This window comes from Hylobates moloch, unplaced genomic scaffold (assembly GCF_009828535.3).
Source record: "Hylobates moloch isolate HMO894 unplaced genomic scaffold, HMol_V3 SCAFFOLD_8, whole genome shotgun sequence".
Lineage (NCBI taxonomy): Eukaryota > Metazoa > Chordata > Mammalia > Primates > Hylobatidae > Hylobates > Hylobates moloch.
In genome coordinates, this window is record NW_026652283.1 from 82357322 (window position 1) to 82374849 (window position 17528).

The following is a 17528-nucleotide window of genomic DNA, read 5'->3' on the forward strand; positions in this document are numbered from 1 at the left end:
CATTGTTAAAAACCTTTGTATCTATCACATATTAAGTCAAGTCAATCACTGTTTGATTTTATCATTTTTACTCTAGGATCCATGGGAGAAGAGCGGTGCCATGTTATTCTGTTTACTCTGAACACGGATACGTTTAATAATGGCTTTAGATTTTCTCAATTGTAGATCAAGTAGTTAGCTGCATTCAAAAAATGAAATTAAAAGTGATTAGAGTAGAAGGAAGGGAAGGTGCACTTACAGAAAATAAGTTCTGCAGAGTTGTCAATGTACTGAAAGCTTACATGCAGCTGGAAAATGTATTCTAGACACCTAGGGAGTGGTAGATACATCCTGTGATGACCAGATGTCAAGGCTGTATTGTGGGTATGATCTGTTTAAGTAACAATGTAGATACTCAGTTCTAAGGAATCCCTTTGTGATGGAAGGAAAGGAAGGCTTAGTTGGGGGTTAGTCATACATATGCTAATTATACCATAAAAGTATGTATATATGTAGTTATACTAACACATTTTTTCAAAGTTACTTTGGTTCTTTTGCTGCTTTAAAGAATTAAATTTCCTCCTTTTCTCATTTCAGTTCTTCTCGGTGTCCAAATGGGGATTATTGTTCCAATAGACGGTTTCAGAGAAAACAGCATGCAGATGTGGAAGTCATACTCACAGAAAAGAAAGGCTGGGGCTTGAGAGCTGCCAAAGACCTTCCTTCGTAAGTTCTGGTTTAATTACCTTTCACTTCTTTTTTTTTGAGACAAGGTCTCACTCTGTCACCCAGACTGGAGTGCAGTGGCGCGATCTTGGCTCACTGGAACCTCTACCTCCCGGATTCAAGCAATTCTCCTGCCTCAGCCTCTCAAGTAGCTGGAACTACAGGCTCATGCCACCATGCCCAGCTAATTTTTTTTGTATTTTTTGGTAGAGACATTGTTTCACCATGTTGGCCAGGCTGGTTTCGAACTCTGACTGCAAGTTTTCTGCCCACCTTGGCATCCCAAAGTGCTGGGATTACAGGTGTGAGCCGTCGCGCCCGGCCTTCACTTCGTTTTTGTGGTGTTGAACTTAGATGTTTTTGTAGGGAAATAATTTCTTTATTACACTGAGGTTTAATGATGATCATTGTATAGAATGACCACTTGGTAGCTAGCTTGTTGTTTAAAAAATCTTTTTTTCTTTTTTGGTAATTATGTTTTCTTTAATTCCAAGCAAGTACCAAGTGTTTACTGTGGACCCCCAGAATCTCTATAAAGCTATATAAAAAGGAGTTGGGACAGAATTCATTAGTATACATAAAATTGAGTTGGGATAAGAGTAGAAAAGAAGGCCAGGTGCAGTGGCTCATGCCTGTAATCTTAGCACTATGGGAAGCTGAGTGGGAGGACTGCTTGAGCCTGGGAGTTCAAGGTTACAGTGAGCTGTGATCACGCCACTGCATTCTAGCCTGGATGGCAGTGATCTCTTGTCTCTTAAAGAAAAAAAAAAAGAGTAGAAGAGAATACCTGAGCATATCAAGGTTAAGAATTAAAACATACTTGATAGATAATCATTAAACATTTCTTGAATGAATAAATGTCGCTTTCCATCTAACTGATGTAAGTTTTTAATATAATACACCAAAAGGTTCACTTTATTTTCTACCATATTCAGTATTTCCTGGAAATGTTTAATTTCCTTATATATAGCATATTTAAAGTATTCTTGGCCAGGCATGGTAACTCATGCTTGTAATCCCAGCACTTTGGGAAGCCAAGGTGAGTGGATCACCTGAAGTCTGGAGTTCGAGACCAGCCTGGCCAACATGGCGAAACCCCATCTCTACTAAAAATACAAAAATTAGATGGGTGTGGTGGCGCACGCCTATAATCCCAGCTACCCAGGAGGCTGAAGTAGGAGAATCGCTTGAACTTGGGAGGTGGAGGTTGCAGTGAGTGGAGATCATGCCACTGTACCCTAGCCTGGGAGACAGAGCAAGACTCCATCTCAAAAACAAACAAAAAACCCAAAATTAGGCTGGACGTGGTGGCTCACGCCTGTAATCCCAGCACTTTGGGAGGCCGAGGTGGGCAGATCACCTGAGGTCAGGAGTTCAAGACCAGCCCGGCCAGTGTGGTGAAACCCTGTCTCTACTAAAAATACAAAAATTAGCTCGATGTGGTGGCAGGCACCAATAATCCCAGCTACTTGGGGGGCTGAGGCAGGAGAATCTCTTGAACCGGGGAAGCGAAGGTTGCAGTGAGCCGAGATTGCTCCATTGTACTCCAGCCAGGGCGACAAGAGTGAAACTCTGTCTCAAAAAACAAAACAAAAATTAGCCAGGCATGATGGCGCACACCTGTAATCCCAGCTACTCGGGAGGCTGAGGCAGGAGAATTTGCTTGAACCCGCGAGGAGGAGGTTGCAGTGAGCCGAGATCATGGCACTTCATTCCAGCCTGGGGGACAGAGCGAGACTGTCTCCAAAAAAAAAAAAAGTATTCTTAATGAAAGTCAAGTGCCTCTTTGAAGTTAAATATAAACAGATTACATGTGTTTATGGTTGAAACATTTAAAAAATATATAAAAGAAAAAATGAAAGGAAATAAAACATTTGCTGGATTCTAGTAACGTAGACATAACTATTCTTTCAGAACCCTCTAAGCATATGGCCACACTTGGATGGGAGTTGGAGTTGGGGCAGGACTTGGTGGGGTTTAATCTGTTTATTGTGGGAATTCAAAACACAGGTAATAAAGACGATAATTTTTTTTTCTCACTGTTTTCCCCTTGGCAATAATTTGGTTTTATGACAGGAATCCTCATATATCTTTTGATAAGCAATTTGTTCTTTTTTTTTTCTTTTGAAGATAAGAAATAATGTTTATATTAATCTATCCTTTTGGGAACCAATTAGAAAAAAACATGTTTTGTTACACAAAAAGGGGGCTAGTAGGAACCTCATAGATTTCTTTAAGTTTTGTAAAAACACATCCTGGCTCATAACTGGTTTTTATTGTTTTTTATTTTTTTGAGACGGGGTCTTGCCCTGTCACCCTCGCTGGAGTGTCCTGGCACAATCATAGCTCACTGCAGTCTCGACCTTGCAGGCTCAATTTATCCTCCTGTCTCAGCCTTCTGAGTAGCTGAGACTATAGGTGTGAGCCACTATGCCCAGCTACTTTATTTTTCCATTTTTTGTAGAGATGGGGTCCTCACTATGTTGCCTAGGCTTCTCATAACTGGTTTTTAATTGTTTATTTGAAACAAATATCCCGCAGAATTGTCATATACCCCATATCCAATTTATTGGATTCTTTATAATATTTTAAAGAAATAATTGGTTACACTTCCTTTGAACACTGTTAATGATACAGAACTCAATACCTCTCAAAGCAGCCCATTGAATTTCCAAAATCACTAGTTCTAGTCCAGACGCACATATTCAAAAATGCCTTCTTTCATTCTGCCCTAGCCAGCCAGGTCTTCTTGAGAGTTTTTGTTTTTTTTCTTTTTAAAGGAACCACAGTTTGAACACAAGCCTCTCTTACAGGGACAATAGTGGATGAGCTGTCTGGACGCTGGTCTTTTGTGGTATCTGCAGTAAAATACACAGCTTCAAACCTGATCTAAATTCTGTTATTTGCAACAGACACTCTTTGATAGCTCAGTGCTCTTCTCATATTAAGGGGAAAGGAGATTGGGGAAGGGGGGAAAGGATGTATGGCTTCAGTTTATAAGCCAGGTTAAAATTTCCTAAAGCTCTTTCGTTTTCTTCAGCTATTCACAGAGAACCCTGCTTTGGTACAATATACTAGGACTTAATGTTTCTGTGTTTCCCATACCTTCCTACTCCTATAACTTCCACATGATGATGGTAATACCAGTAGTTTATGAATTTCATAAACTAGTCAAAACTCTTGAGTTGTTTACTGGTAGAGTATTACCATTTAATAAGGACAGATTGTCAGATCTACACAGGATGAGAAATTATTTGGAGCTAAGTTGCTAGTTAGTGTTAAAGTGCCATGGCGGACCCCACCAAAAAAGCAGGTTACTACCAAAACCCCTGTAGTTTTAGGAAATCTCCCAGTTGTAGGAAGAGAAGACAGTCCAGGTTGACTTAATGTAATTGGATACCAGATAGGGTTTTAATTGAGGTAAAATTCACATAATATAAGATTGACCATTTTAAAGTTTACAATTCAGTACCATTTAGTGCATTCATAATCTTGTGGAACCGCCACCTTTGTCTGTGTCCAAAACATTTTCATCATCTGAAATGGGAACTCTGTACCTGTTAAGCAGAATCTTCTCATACCCACCTCCTCCTAGGCCTGGCAGCCACTAATTTGCTGTCTGTTTCTGTGGGTTGATGTATTCTCAGTATTTCATATAAATGAAATTATACAATATGTGGCCTTTTGTGTCTGGCTTCTTTCACTGAGCATTATGTTTTTCAGGTTTCATCTGTATTGCAGCATGTGTCAGCACTTAATTCCTATTTATGGCTGAATAATACTCTTGTATGGGTACACGATATTTTGTATATCCTTTTGTTAGTTGATGGACATTTGGGTAAATGAGGCTTTTTTTTTTTTGAGATGGAGTCTTGCTCTGTCACTCAGGCTGGAGCACAGTGGCACGATCATGGCTCACTGCAACCTCTGCTTCCCGGGTTCAAGTGATTCTCCTGCCTCAGCCTCCTGAGTAGCTGGGATTACAGGTGTGCGCCACCACGCCCAGCTAATTTTTGTATTTTTAGCAGAGATGGGGTTTCACCACGTTGGCCCAGCTGGTCTCGAACTCCTGACTACAGGTGATCTGCCTGGCTTGGCTTCCCGAAGTGCTGTAATTACAGGGGTGAGCCACCATGCCCGGCTGAAATGAGGCTTTTTTAGAAGCCATCTTTCCCCTCCACTTTTTTTTTGTTGTTTTTCGACGCAGGGTCTCACTCTGTTGCCCAGGCTCGAATGCAGTGGCACGATCACAGCTTACTGCCGCCTCAACCTTCTGGGCTCAGGCGATCCTCTCACCTCAGCCTCTTCAGTAGCTGGGACTACAGGTGTACACTACCATACTCTGCTAATTTTTTTGTATTTTTAGTAGAGACAGGGTTTTGCCGTGTTGCCCAGGTTGGTCTCGAACTCCTGAGCTCCAGTGATCCTCTCACCTTGGCTTTCCAAAGTGCTGGTATTACAGGTGTGAGCCACCACACCTGGCCCGTTTTATTAATAAAAAGTTTCAAACTTACAGAAAAGTTGAAAGAGTTGAACAGTTAGCATCCATATAAGCACCACTTAGATTTTATAGTTATTAACATTTTGTTCTGTTTGCTTTATTTTACATTCTCTGTCTGCCTGTCTCTTTTTTATCTATCAATCTTTTTTTGATGAAGCTTAAAGAGAGTTGCAGACATTATCCTTAACCCCTAAACCTTCCATAGCATTGCAGTGACAGTGACAATTTCTGTCCCCACCCACCTGCCATAGTAGAGCCCTGTTGCCCTGAACAGGCTTTAAGGAGAAGGAGTTCAATGATGTAACCCTATTCAGCCAGGAACAAATTTCAGGCTTAGTAAAAGATTAATAAGAATCATAAGAATCACACTTCTCATTGCCTTTGCCTTCATGGGATTTAGTCACTGCATGCCAGGCAATTTGATGTTTTTCTGCTTTGTTTTTGTTTTTATTTTGGTTTTTAATTGAGACACGTAGCTTCTCTAAGAAACCTAAATCTTAGAGTTTTAAGGACTGCATGATAGACTTTTACACTGGCCTCATTTAGTTTTTCGGAGGTTAGGCAGCTGGAGGGTCTAGCCACTCTTCCTACATTCCCCAAATTCCTGAGGACTTTGAGATGCTTCTCTCAGCTGCTTCCTCAAGGTCAAACTGTTAGATCCATGTGTGTTGGTATATCCTTCTGACCTCCTGATGTGGGGTCTCTACTCTGAGTGATTTTAGTGGCTGGTCAGGCTCTGATATTTAAGAACTTTTTCTAAATAAGGTGATTTGAGAGTAATATCATTAGAATTGAATATTTTAGTATAATTCAAGAAAGCATCTTTATAATATAATGAGGTAAATAGTTATTTAGGTGGAGTTTGAATCCCAGGCTGTAATTGGACTTTGTGAAGTTGGATAGATCACCTACATTATCCAAACTCTGTCTTATTTGTCAAATGGGCATAATATCGATGCCAGATGACATCAATGTGCTTTATTTTTATTTTTCATACTACCTTTCAAAAGCAGGTAATTAAGCCTTAAATGAGTAAGTTTAGGGAAGATAGATTTTTGGCAGGAGAGGGATTGGAAATTTTTTTATGTGTGCAGTTCCAGATCCTGGATAATAATATGTTTTGTAGTCACCACATTTAATTCACAAGGCAGTCTATGATGTCATTTTTCTTTTTCTCTCTTTTTTAAGTTTTTAAAAAATGTTTTAAAACATTTTTTTAAATTTATTTATTTTGGTAGAGACGGGGTTTCGCCATGTTGCCCAGCTGGTCTGAAACTCCCAGGCTTAAGTGATCTACCCACCTCGGCCTCCCGAAGTGCTGGGATTACAGACTTGAGCCACTGTGCCCGGCCTTTTTTTCTTTTTTTAATGCAACGGGGTCTTGCTCTGTCACCTAGCCTGGAGTGCAGTAATGTGATCGTAGCTCATTGTAGATTCAAACTCAGGGCTCAAACAATTCTCCTGCTCCAGCCTTTCAACTGGTGTAGTGGACTATAGGCACATAATACCATGGCCGGCTAATTTTTTAATTTTTTATTGTTTGTCAAGATGAGGTCTTCCTGCGTTTCTCAGGCTGGTCTTGAACTCCTGGGCCAAAGCAATCCTCCCCCCTTCAGCCACCCAAAGTGACTTTTCTTTTTCTCGAGGGAGGGCACTAATCCTAGAAGTGGAGAGTCCAACATTGTAGGACCTCAAATTTTGTCATCATTTTAAATTATTTGCAAGATGATAAGCTTCTGGGATTAGAAAGGACATTTCAAATATTGGTTATAGAGGTAATAATTTGACTTTCTAGGTTTACCCATGAATAATCAGATTTTTATTATTGAGACCTAAATGTGTTTGTGATGGACTACTATATAAATATATATATACATCCACTATAAACTCCTTCAATCCTGTTTTTGAGCTCTGCTTTTTAATATATGTGTTCTTTTCTCATTTGTTTTTAATTGCTTTATTTTTTAAAGTAAAAGGATTTAATTTTTTTTTGAGATGGAGTCTCGCTCTGTCACCCAGGCTGGAGTACAGTGGCGCAATCTCGGCTCACTGCAAGCTCCGCCTCCCGGGTTCACGCCATTCTCCTGCCTCAGCCTCTCCGAGTAGCTGGGACTACAGGCGCCCGCCACCACGCCCGGCTAATTTTTTGTAGTTTTAGTAGAGACGGGGTTTCACCGTGGTCTCGATCTCCTGACCTCGTGATCCGCCTGCCTCGGCCTCCCAAAGTGCTGGGATTACAAGCGTGAGCCACCACGCCCGGCCAGGATTTAATTTTTTTCAGTTGGCAAAGTTAACTCCTTTAATAAGTACATTGATTATGCCAGTATGTTGTAAACAAATACAAAAGATTTACATTAAAAAAAATTTCTTTCATTAGAATTAGGGCATGTTTATTTTGAGGGGATAAGAAAAGACTTTCAGGCAGGCCATTTCATGTCAGAACTTAGGAGTAAAACATAGTATAACATTTGTCTACATAGAACTAATAGTTGAAGTCATTGATTAGAATGAGCTTTTAGAGAAAAGAAGGGGAAAAGACTGAGAATTTAATATCTTCAGAATAAATCGGTAAATAATCAAGAAAAGAACATTCAAAGATAGAGGGTAACTGAAAGATGCCAAAGAAGAAGATAAATCACAATTACCAATAACATTCTAAAGAGAAGTCAAAGAGAATGTCATTACATAAAGGGGATTAGATTTGATCTTTAACATTTTTAGAGACCTTTGAGAGTAAAGACAGCAGAAGAGCTGCTATATTTAAATTTCCTTCTTTTTTTTCTTTTTCCTTTCTTTTTTTTTGAGACGGAGTCTCACTCTGTTGCCCAGGCTGGAGTGCAGTGGCACAATCTCAGCTCACTGCAACTTCTGCCTCCCAGGTTCAAGCAATTTTCCTGTCTCAGCCTCCCAAGTAGCTGGGACTACAGGTGCACGCCACCATCCCTGGCTAATTTTTGTATTTTTAGTAGAGATGGGGGTTTCACCATATTGGTCAGGCTGGTCTCGAACTTCTGACTTCAGGTGATCCACCCGCTTCTACCTCCCAAAGTGCTGGGATTACAGGCGTGAGCCCCCGCGCCCAGCTGCCTTTTTTTTTTTTTTTTTTTAGAGCAAAAATCCTCTAACTTTTCAGTCTCTTGATTTCTTCAGAGCTGTTTTCCAGCTGTTAATAACTGTTTTTTTGATATTTTAAGCCAGACTTGAATGTTTTAGTATCTAGTTAAAGGATATATATTTTGGTAGTGTAGGTATAAATTATAAAAGCATCTTAGAATCAACATTCTTTGAAAAGTACTATGAAGGAGAAAAGTAACCTTGGTTAGAAGCTAGATACTTGACATATGTTTGAAATTTATTTTGTGTAATAACTAAATTTATCCACATTGCAGTATTTATTTAAATTCCTTATTTTTGCCTGAGCATATATGTTTTTCCATACTGCTCCTAGGCAGGAAGTGCTATTTTTTTCCTTTTGGTTTGCAGGAACACCTTTGTCCTAGAATATTGTGGAGAGGTACTCGATCATAAAGAGTTTAAAGCTCGAGTGAAGGAGTATGCACGAAACAAAAACATCCATTACTATTTCATGGCCCTGAAGAATGATGAGGTAAGCAGCTTGGATATGTTTGCCTTGAAACAGATCTGTTAGGTTTGAAGGAGCCATTGATACTAATTTGATTTCTTTTTTTTTTTTTTTTGAGACGGAGTCTCGCTGTGTCGCCCAGGCTGGAGTGCAGTGTCAAGATCTCGGCTCACTGCATCCCCTGCCTCCTGGGTTCAAGCAATTCTCCTGCCTCAGCTTCCTGAGTAGCTAGGATTATAGGCGCCCGCCACCACGCCTTGCTAATCTTTGTATTTTTAGTAGAGACGGGGTTTCACCACGTTGGCCGGGCTGGTCTCGAACTCGTGACCTCACCAAAGCGTTGAGATTATAGGCATGAGCCACCGTGTCCTGCCGACTGATTTCTAAAATATATGAAGCGACAAAAATGAGGGGCAGAGCAGTATAAATAGCGTCTATTTACAAACAGCGTGGAAGTTCCTGTTGCATGACAAGGTAGAAAAAAACATGGATGAGAGAGGAATTTACATATATATGTAATCTATAGATATGTATCTATAGATACACACTATGTTTATCTTTATATACACTTTATATACATAGATATGTATCTATAGATTACATATCTATGTATATAAAGATAAACATAGTGTGTTTTAGATTACAACTCTTAGAAATTATTGATGACCGCCAGAGTGCCTTTTTTTTTTTTTAAAAGAGATAGCGTCTTGCTGTATTACCTGGGCTGGAGTGCAGTGGTGCCATCTTGGCTCATTGCAACCTCTGCCTCCCGGGTTCAAGTGATTCTTGTGCCTCAGTCTTCTGAGTAGCTGGGACTACCGGCACACACCATCATGCCCAGCTAATTTTTGTATTTTTAGTAGAGACGGGGTTTTGCCGTGTTGGCCAGGCTGGTCTTGAACTCCTGGCCTCAAGCAATCCACGTGCCTTAGCCTCCCAAAGTACTGGTATTATAGGTGTGAGCCACAGTTCCTGGCCCCAAAGTGCTTTTGCTTATATAGGTTATGTGGGCTATAATTACTTATACTTAATCATATTAAAAATTACAACTGAGAAATTTAGAATGTCTGTTTAAAACTACATTAGGGCCAAGTGGGAGAATCATTTGAGGCCAAAGGAGGCCAGCCTGGGCAACACAGTGAGACCTCATCTCTACAAAAACTAAAAAAAATTAATCGGGCATGGTTTTGCATGCATCTAGTTACAGCTGCTCCAAGGGTTCAGACTGAAGGCTAAAACAGAGGATCACTTGAGTGTTGGCCCAGATTGGCCTCCCAGAGCGTTGGGATTACAGGCATGAGCCACTACGCCCAGCCCATTTTGGTCTTTATTTAGAAGTTTGTTGATGTTTTGTGGCCAGAAATATGCCATAGGAACTTAACTATTGTTTAATATCCGTTAGCCTATGGTAAAATTGGTTTCCTTGTATGTTGTTTTGCTTTTGTAAGTTGCAGTTTCAAAGAACCTGTTGATGACTTTAAGTGAGGACTTAACTGTAACAATAGTAAGCCCATTACTTATTGATAAAAATAACATGGTATTATGAAAAATAACTTTTTTTTTTTTGAGTCAGGGTCTTGCTCTGTTGCCCAGCCTGGGGTGCAGTGGCATGATGATAGCTCACAGCAGCCTTGAACTGCTGGGCTCAAGCAGTCCTCCCACCTCAGTCTCCTGAGGTGCTGGAACTACAGGCACATGCCACCATGCCTGGCTTATTTTTAAATTTTTTGTAGAGACAGGGTCTTGCTGTGTTGCCCAGGCTGGTCTCACTTCTGACCTGAAGCAATCCTCCTGCCTGCCTCAACTTCCCAAAGCACTGGGATTACAGGCATAAACCACTGTGCCTGGCCTTGGAAAATGATTATTTAATTTTTTTTTTTTTTTTTTAGTGAAAAGAGTTGCATGCTTTACATTTTTATAGAGCTCTTTAATGTCTGGCTTAATAGAATTCAGTTCAATTCTCATGTATCTGCCTCTGTATTCAGTGTGGAAATGTAAATTCTAGGGACCTAACCCCAGAGCTGTTTAGTTTAACCCTAGGGATGGGTTCAGCAAGTTTTAACAAACTCTCCATGGGGTTTGGATACACACTCAAGGTTGAGACCTATGGCATTGTGACATAGCCCACACTTTAAAGTGAAGTATTATACCATGCAGTGAGATTGGGATGTAATAGAATATAAGAAATGGCTAAGGATAAATGGGGGAGACACTGATAAAGATAATTTTGCCTATGGGCAAAAGTTAATAATTAGCAGATCTTCCAAAAGCATCAGTTAGGTATTTGTCACTTTGAAGTGTGAGGCAGTGTGACAGTTCTCTGAAGCAAGGGCAAAGTGGGGGTAAGGGAGTGTGTGTGTGTGCATGCGTGTGCATTGCATGTATCTTACATTTGTCTTAATGCTTTTCCTTTGTAAAATGTGTAAATTTTTTTTGATTGAATGGGTTAATTTAATTCACAGTGTCATCTGTCTTCAGTTAGAAATAATGGAAACTGAGCCGTTGTTTACAGTGGAAAAACTATGAAGCTGGTAGTCAGGAGGGCTCGCTGCCTACTTTAACTGGTTAGGTTTCGCAGCACAATCTTTTTTTTAATTGATGCATAAGAGATGTATGTAGTTTTGCAGGTAATTGCATGAATATTTAAGGTATTATTTTTTAATTCTTAAATGATCCTCTTCTCCCAGATAATAGATGCCACTCAAAAAGGAAATTGCTCTCGTTTCATGAATCACAGCTGTGAACCAAACTGTGAAACCCAAAAAGTAAGTTGAGGTGGATTTAGAGTTTGAGGTATTTGTTCATGATTGCTGTTCTGACCATTAATTTTAGATCCCATATCTAAGGTACTCATGAATTTTTTAGTCCCTTTTTCCTATTCTGCTTTATTATTTAAGATTTTATTTTGAAATAAGTTTAGATTTATAGGAATGTTAGAAAAATAGTATTGACTACACCCATATATCAGTCTTCACCTAGCTTTCCCCATGTTAACATCATATATAACCATAATAAAAGGATCAGATCCAGGGAATGCTATTAAGTAATATAAAGACCTTATTCAAATTTTGACAGCTGTTGTTTTTGTGGTCCAGGATCCAATCCAGGAACTCACATTGCATTTAGTTGTCACCTCTCCTTCCTTGCCCCTAATTATTTTATATATTATTTTAATGGTGCCAAAATACAAAACTAAATTTTAATTTTGAAAGTTCAGTGTGTATTTGGATTCTTTATCAGGTCTTATCTAGGTGCAACATTTGACTTTTAATAACACTGATGAGGGACTGAACGACTGACATTGAGAGGGATTGTATCTTTTTTTTTTTTTTTTTTTTGCCCTTGCTGGAGTGCAGTGACATGATCTCGACTCACTGCAACCTCCGCCTCCTGGATTCACGCGATTCTCCTGCCTCAGCCTCCCAAGTAGCTGGGATTACACGTGCGTGCCATCACGTCCAGCTAATTTTTTTAGTATTTTTAGTAGAGACGGGGTTTTGCCATGTTGGCCAGGCTGGTGTCGAACTCCTGGTCTCAAGCAATCCACCCCCGTCGGCCTCCCAAAGTGTTAAGATTACAGGTGTGAGCCTCCGCACCCAGCTGGGATTGTAACTTTTTTAGGTTAAAGCTATGAACCCGCTCTGCAAATGTATATCATTGATTTCCTCTCATGTTGAAATAGTGCTTTTGAGTCTGGGTATTTTTTGCCCTTTGAACTATACGCTAATAGATTTTATGCATGGCTCTTCCAAGAGCCAGGTTGTGTAACAAAAAGGAGAACCTACTGTGGAATCATTCAACCTAGGTTTTGGTTATAGTTCTGCCAGAGCTGGTGGCCACATGTCTAGCTATGAGACTCTCACTGTACAGTGTCCCTTAATCTCTGCAAGTCCAGAGTTTTCATTAGTACATGTGCAAATTGTCTGGATCAGAGCTCCTCAGTCCTTGACTTGCTTAGATGTTTTGGAACTAAAAGATCTGCCTCCCGTGTATCTGCCCCCATTTTAATTCTTGAGTCTTATGCATCTGTTCTGATGTCCCTTTCACTATACTCACCCAGATGACCACCGCTTCATGGAATTAAACTTTTAAGATCAGTGTTTCCTAGTTTCTATATCTCATCTTATCTTACAACATGGTTACTTTTAAAATATGTTAATGTAGACTTGCCTTTGATACTCAGTGACACAAGCATCCTCTATTTGCCAATTTTTAGTATAAGTGAATCTTTACTGTATGGAAATGTTAAGATAAATTAAAGTAGCAGTTACTTTATTTTCTTTTTTTTAGCAGTTACTTTTATTAGAGACGAATTAGAGATATATCCAATCTGGTAGTCCGTAGAATGAGAGTTACACTTAAATATTTTACTTCTTTTAAAGAAAAAAGTCTCCATGTGCTATTTGGGAAAACCTTCATTGCCTAAAGACCCATTTGCATAATTAAGGCGGATGGTGATGATCTTTATATATGCACACACACACACTAATAAGTTACTAATTTCTTTTGTTTTCAAACATCATCTTAGTGGACTGTGAACGGACAACTGAGGGTTGGGTTTTTTACCACCAAACTGGTTCCTTCAGGCTCAGAGTTAACGTTTGACTATCAGTTCCAGAGATATGGGTAAGTATTGTTTCTACTAATTTTGCTGCTTCTGATGGGGAAATAGGCTGTTCAGATATAAGGATATAAAATTTTAATTTGAATTACTTAAAAGTTATATTTACTCTCAACTCTTATCTATAAGATATTGTTTTGGTTTTGTGTGTTTTTCTACTGTATTACACTTCTGACCCTTAAGGGATGTTGTACAGGAACTATATAATTTTCTCCTCAACTTCATACTGTCTACTTGTATAATTATATTTCTTATGTAATTCTGAAAAACTTTATTATAGACATGCCAACTCTTTTTGTGTGTCTGAAGAGAATAGTACAGTATTATAAATTCCTCTGTATCCGTTATTCAGCATTAACAGTTAGCAACTCATAACCAGTCTATTTCATCTGTACCATTTTGTACTCTTAAATATAATTGGTTACCTAGTTCTGTTTACTAAAAACAGTAACCGATGCAATAGCAAAGACTGCCTAAGCAAAAAGTGTGGGGGTTCTTATTAACACTGAAGCATTAATAAAGATACTGAGGAGGTTTGAAGGACATTACGTAAAATCCCTGTGTTCTAATGACTACTTAAAAATAAAACTACAGGCTGGTTGCAGTGGGTCACGCCCGTGATCTCAGCACTTTGGGAGGCTGAGGCGGGCAGATCACAAGGTCAGGAGTTTGAGCCTGGCCAACATGGTGAAACCCCATCTGTACTAAAAATACAAAAATTAGCTGGGTGTGGTGGCACACGCCTGTAATCCCAGCTACTCTGGAGGCTGAGGCAGGAGAATAGCTTGAACCTGGGAGGCGGAGGTTGCAGTGAGCTGAAATTGTGCTGTTGCACTTCATCCTGGGTGACTCCATCTTAAAAAAATAAAAAACAAACAAAAAACTACACCTGGGAGGCTGAGTGCGGTGGCTCATGCCTGTAATCCCAGCACTTTGAGAGGCCGAGGTGGGCAGATCACGAGGTCAGGAGTTCGAGACCAGCCTGGCCACATGGTGAAACCCTGTCTCTACTAAGAATACAAAAAGTAGCCAGGTGTGGTGGCACATGCCTGTAATCCTAGCTACACCGGAGGCTGAGGCGGGAGAATCACTGGAGATCGTGCTACTGCACTCCAACCTGGGTAACAGAGAAAGACTCTGTCTCAAAAAAAGCAAAACAAACAAAAAAGCAAAAAAAAAAAAAAAACAAAACTATATTAGTCAACCAATTCATGACTTTAAAGACTAGTTTAAAAATAAAAAAGGAAAAAAATTGAGCATTTAAACATTTATTCTGCCTTTCTCAAGTGACTTCTGCTTTAGGTTAAACCAAATAGTTGATGAGAGGAAGTTTTTCTTTGTACAGGTCTTCCAGTTAATAAATGTAGTAGTAGGCGAGCTGTGGTGGTGCACGCTTATAGTCCCAGCTACTCAGGAGGGTGAGGTGGGAGGATCACTTGAGCCTAGGACATTGAGGCTGCAGGGAGGCATGACCTTGCTACTACAGTCCAGCCTGGGCCATAGCGCAAGACCCTGTCTCAGAAAACAAAAAGATAAAACTAAATTAAGTAGTAAAAATGTCAACATTTTGCAACACTTAGTAAGGTATGGGTCCTAAACAGTGGTCATTAGTGGCCACTAATATCAGAAAAAGACAACTAATGTGTGCCTCATAGTGAAAGCACACAACATTACCTGTGAAACAGTCTATCTTCTTTGGGTCTTTAGGACCAGTGACCTATGCACGATACTTTCTGATTATTAAGAAACCAGTACAATTAAAATATTGGAAAATTTAAGGTACAAAACTCTAAAAGTTTTTATTTTATTTTTTTCAGATTATACCTATATCAATTAGTAGCTTTTGGTGTTTATGCTAGAGAAGCACACAGCTGCAGAGTTTCCTGAATATTTTAATTCTTTTAATGTTGCCATATGATGAGGTTTTAATTCCTGTACTTTGTTCAGTCTGGTAACAGTTACCAGACTTCTGGCAATGAAGGTCTTTTACATACTCCTTCACATTGTTTCATACATGCTTCATGTCTTAAACATAGTGAACTCTGAGATGGATGATCTGATTATAATCTAGGACAAATGCCAGATGGTTGTTTACGATTCTGTCTGCTTCTCTTGTCAGATATTCAGGGCATGAATGCAGACCAGGTTCTGTGTCGGTCTCCATTTTTTTGCCTCTGTGCTTGTATTGTCCTCTCTGAGGGAAAGAAAAGTGGAAATCAAGTGCTGTTTGGGAATTCCTGCTCTACTTATTGACAATCTATTTTTATCCCTCTAATTGCCACTGTCATATCCTAAATCTACAGTTTACTATTAGAATACTCAATTATTATTATCTTTTTTTGTTTTGAGACAGAGTCTTACTCTGTCACCCAGGCTGGAGTGCGGTGGTACAATCTCGGCTCACTGCAACCTCTGCCTCCTGGATTCAAACAATTCTCGTGCCTCAGCCTCTTGAGTAGCGGGGATTACAGGTGTGTGCCACCATGCCCAGCTAATTTTTGTATTTTTAATAGAAATGGGGTTTCACCATGTTGGCCAGGCTGGTCTCAAACTCCTGGCCTCAAGTGATCTACCCACCTTGGCCTCCTAAAGTGCTGGGATTACAGACATGAGCCACTAAGCTTGGCCTAGAATACTCAGTGTTTTCCTCAGGTAGCTCTGATCACTGATAAATGCCAGACGTGGTTTCTTCCAGGCCCCTGTAAATTTAGGTCTGTGTTCTTTCCCACCGTTCTCCCTCACCTCCATGGTTACATTTATTTTTTTCTGTATTTGTTATTATAGTGCCTCATCGTTATGTGATGATTACTTTTTTTTTTTTTTTTTTGAGACAGGGTCTTGCCCTGTTGCCCAGGCTGGAGTGTGGTGGCATGATTTGGGCTTGCTGCAACCTTTGCCTCCCAAGTTCAGCGATTTTCTTGCCTCAGCCTTCTGAGTTGCTGGGATTACAGCCATATGCCACCATGCCTGGCAATTTTTTTATTTCTAGTAGAGATGAGGTTTCACCATGTTGGCCAGGCTGGTCTCAAACTCCTGGCCACCCAAAGTGCTGAGATTACAGTCGTGAGCCACTGTGCCCAGCCATCTTTTAATAATCAAATGTTTCAAGTATCCTATATTAATCATTTTATATCTGCTTATACTAATGCATGTTTGTTTGTCCTATGTGCCAATTAAACATTTACATATAAGTAATAGTTCTCTGAACTATTTAAGCAATTTTGTCCTTAATCCAAACATGTATATGATCTCTTATTTTCATATTAGTAGTTATTCTCATAAAATGGAAGAATTGTTTATTTCTTGGCTAGTTTTGTCTCCCAAAGAAAGATGATTGGAAAAATAATGAATATTTTTAAAGAGCAGTTTTCAGACATTTCTATTAGTAATAGCAGACTTGTTGGAATCTCTTCAAGTTATGGTTTTTGTTTTGTTTTGATTTTGTTTAGACTGGTATGACTTTTGTGTGTAATTGTTTTATTGCCAACAGTTTTGTATGGTTTACTTCCACATAGCTGACTTCTTTCCTATGCTTTTTGAACAGAAAAGAAGCCCAGAAATGTTTCTGCGGATCAGCCAATTGCCGGGGTTACCTGGGAGGAGAAAACAGAGTCAGCATCAGAGCAGCAGGAGGGAAAATGAAGAAGGAACGATCTCGTAAGAAGGATTCAGTAAGTTTGCATTCTTCTTTCAACTTTCACAATAAAAAATTTAAAAAGCGAGGTGGCTTTTCTGATTGAAGGTTATAAAGTCATACTACTGCCACCAGAGAAATCCAAGATCAGATGAGTTGTTACCAGAAAAGAAATGCAATTGCTATTTTTATTTCAGATTCATAGAGATTGGAATTGGGTACTGAGAACTATTAAAGTATTATTGAAAACACCTGGACTAATAGTTTTTCAGATTCTTTAAAACTCCTAAGTACAAGTAAAACATATCTTTTCTCCCTGATAGCTCACTATGTCTGCTGTACGTTTCTAATCTCTTGTTATTGGTTTGTCTTTGTTTGGTACTCTAAACTTTGAGTGTTCTTCAAATCTCTGAAAACCCTCTTTTGAGTGTGAGAAAAGTTTTGAGAGGAAGTAGGTAACCTAAGACCAACAGGAGTAGTCACA

General features: G+C 39.4%; 1 protein-coding gene across 4 annotated transcripts in view; it reads left to right on the forward strand.

The window, feature by feature from the left end:
* SETD2 (SET domain containing 2, histone lysine methyltransferase) overlaps window positions 1-17528 on the forward strand; it is a 149966-nt gene that overhangs the window by 51429 nt on the left and 81009 nt on the right. For all 4 annotated transcript variants that reach the window (XM_032161749.2, XM_032161751.2, XM_058442474.1 and 1 more), the window contains exons 5-9: window positions 577-705; window positions 8690-8813; window positions 11477-11554; window positions 13318-13415; window positions 16955-17081. In XM_032161749.2, coding sequence (XP_032017640.1) covers window positions 577-705; window positions 8690-8813; window positions 11477-11554; window positions 13318-13415; window positions 16955-17081 — 556 coding nt within the window. The remainder of the gene's footprint in view (window positions 1-576; window positions 706-8689; window positions 8814-11476; window positions 11555-13317; window positions 13416-16954; window positions 17082-17528) is intronic.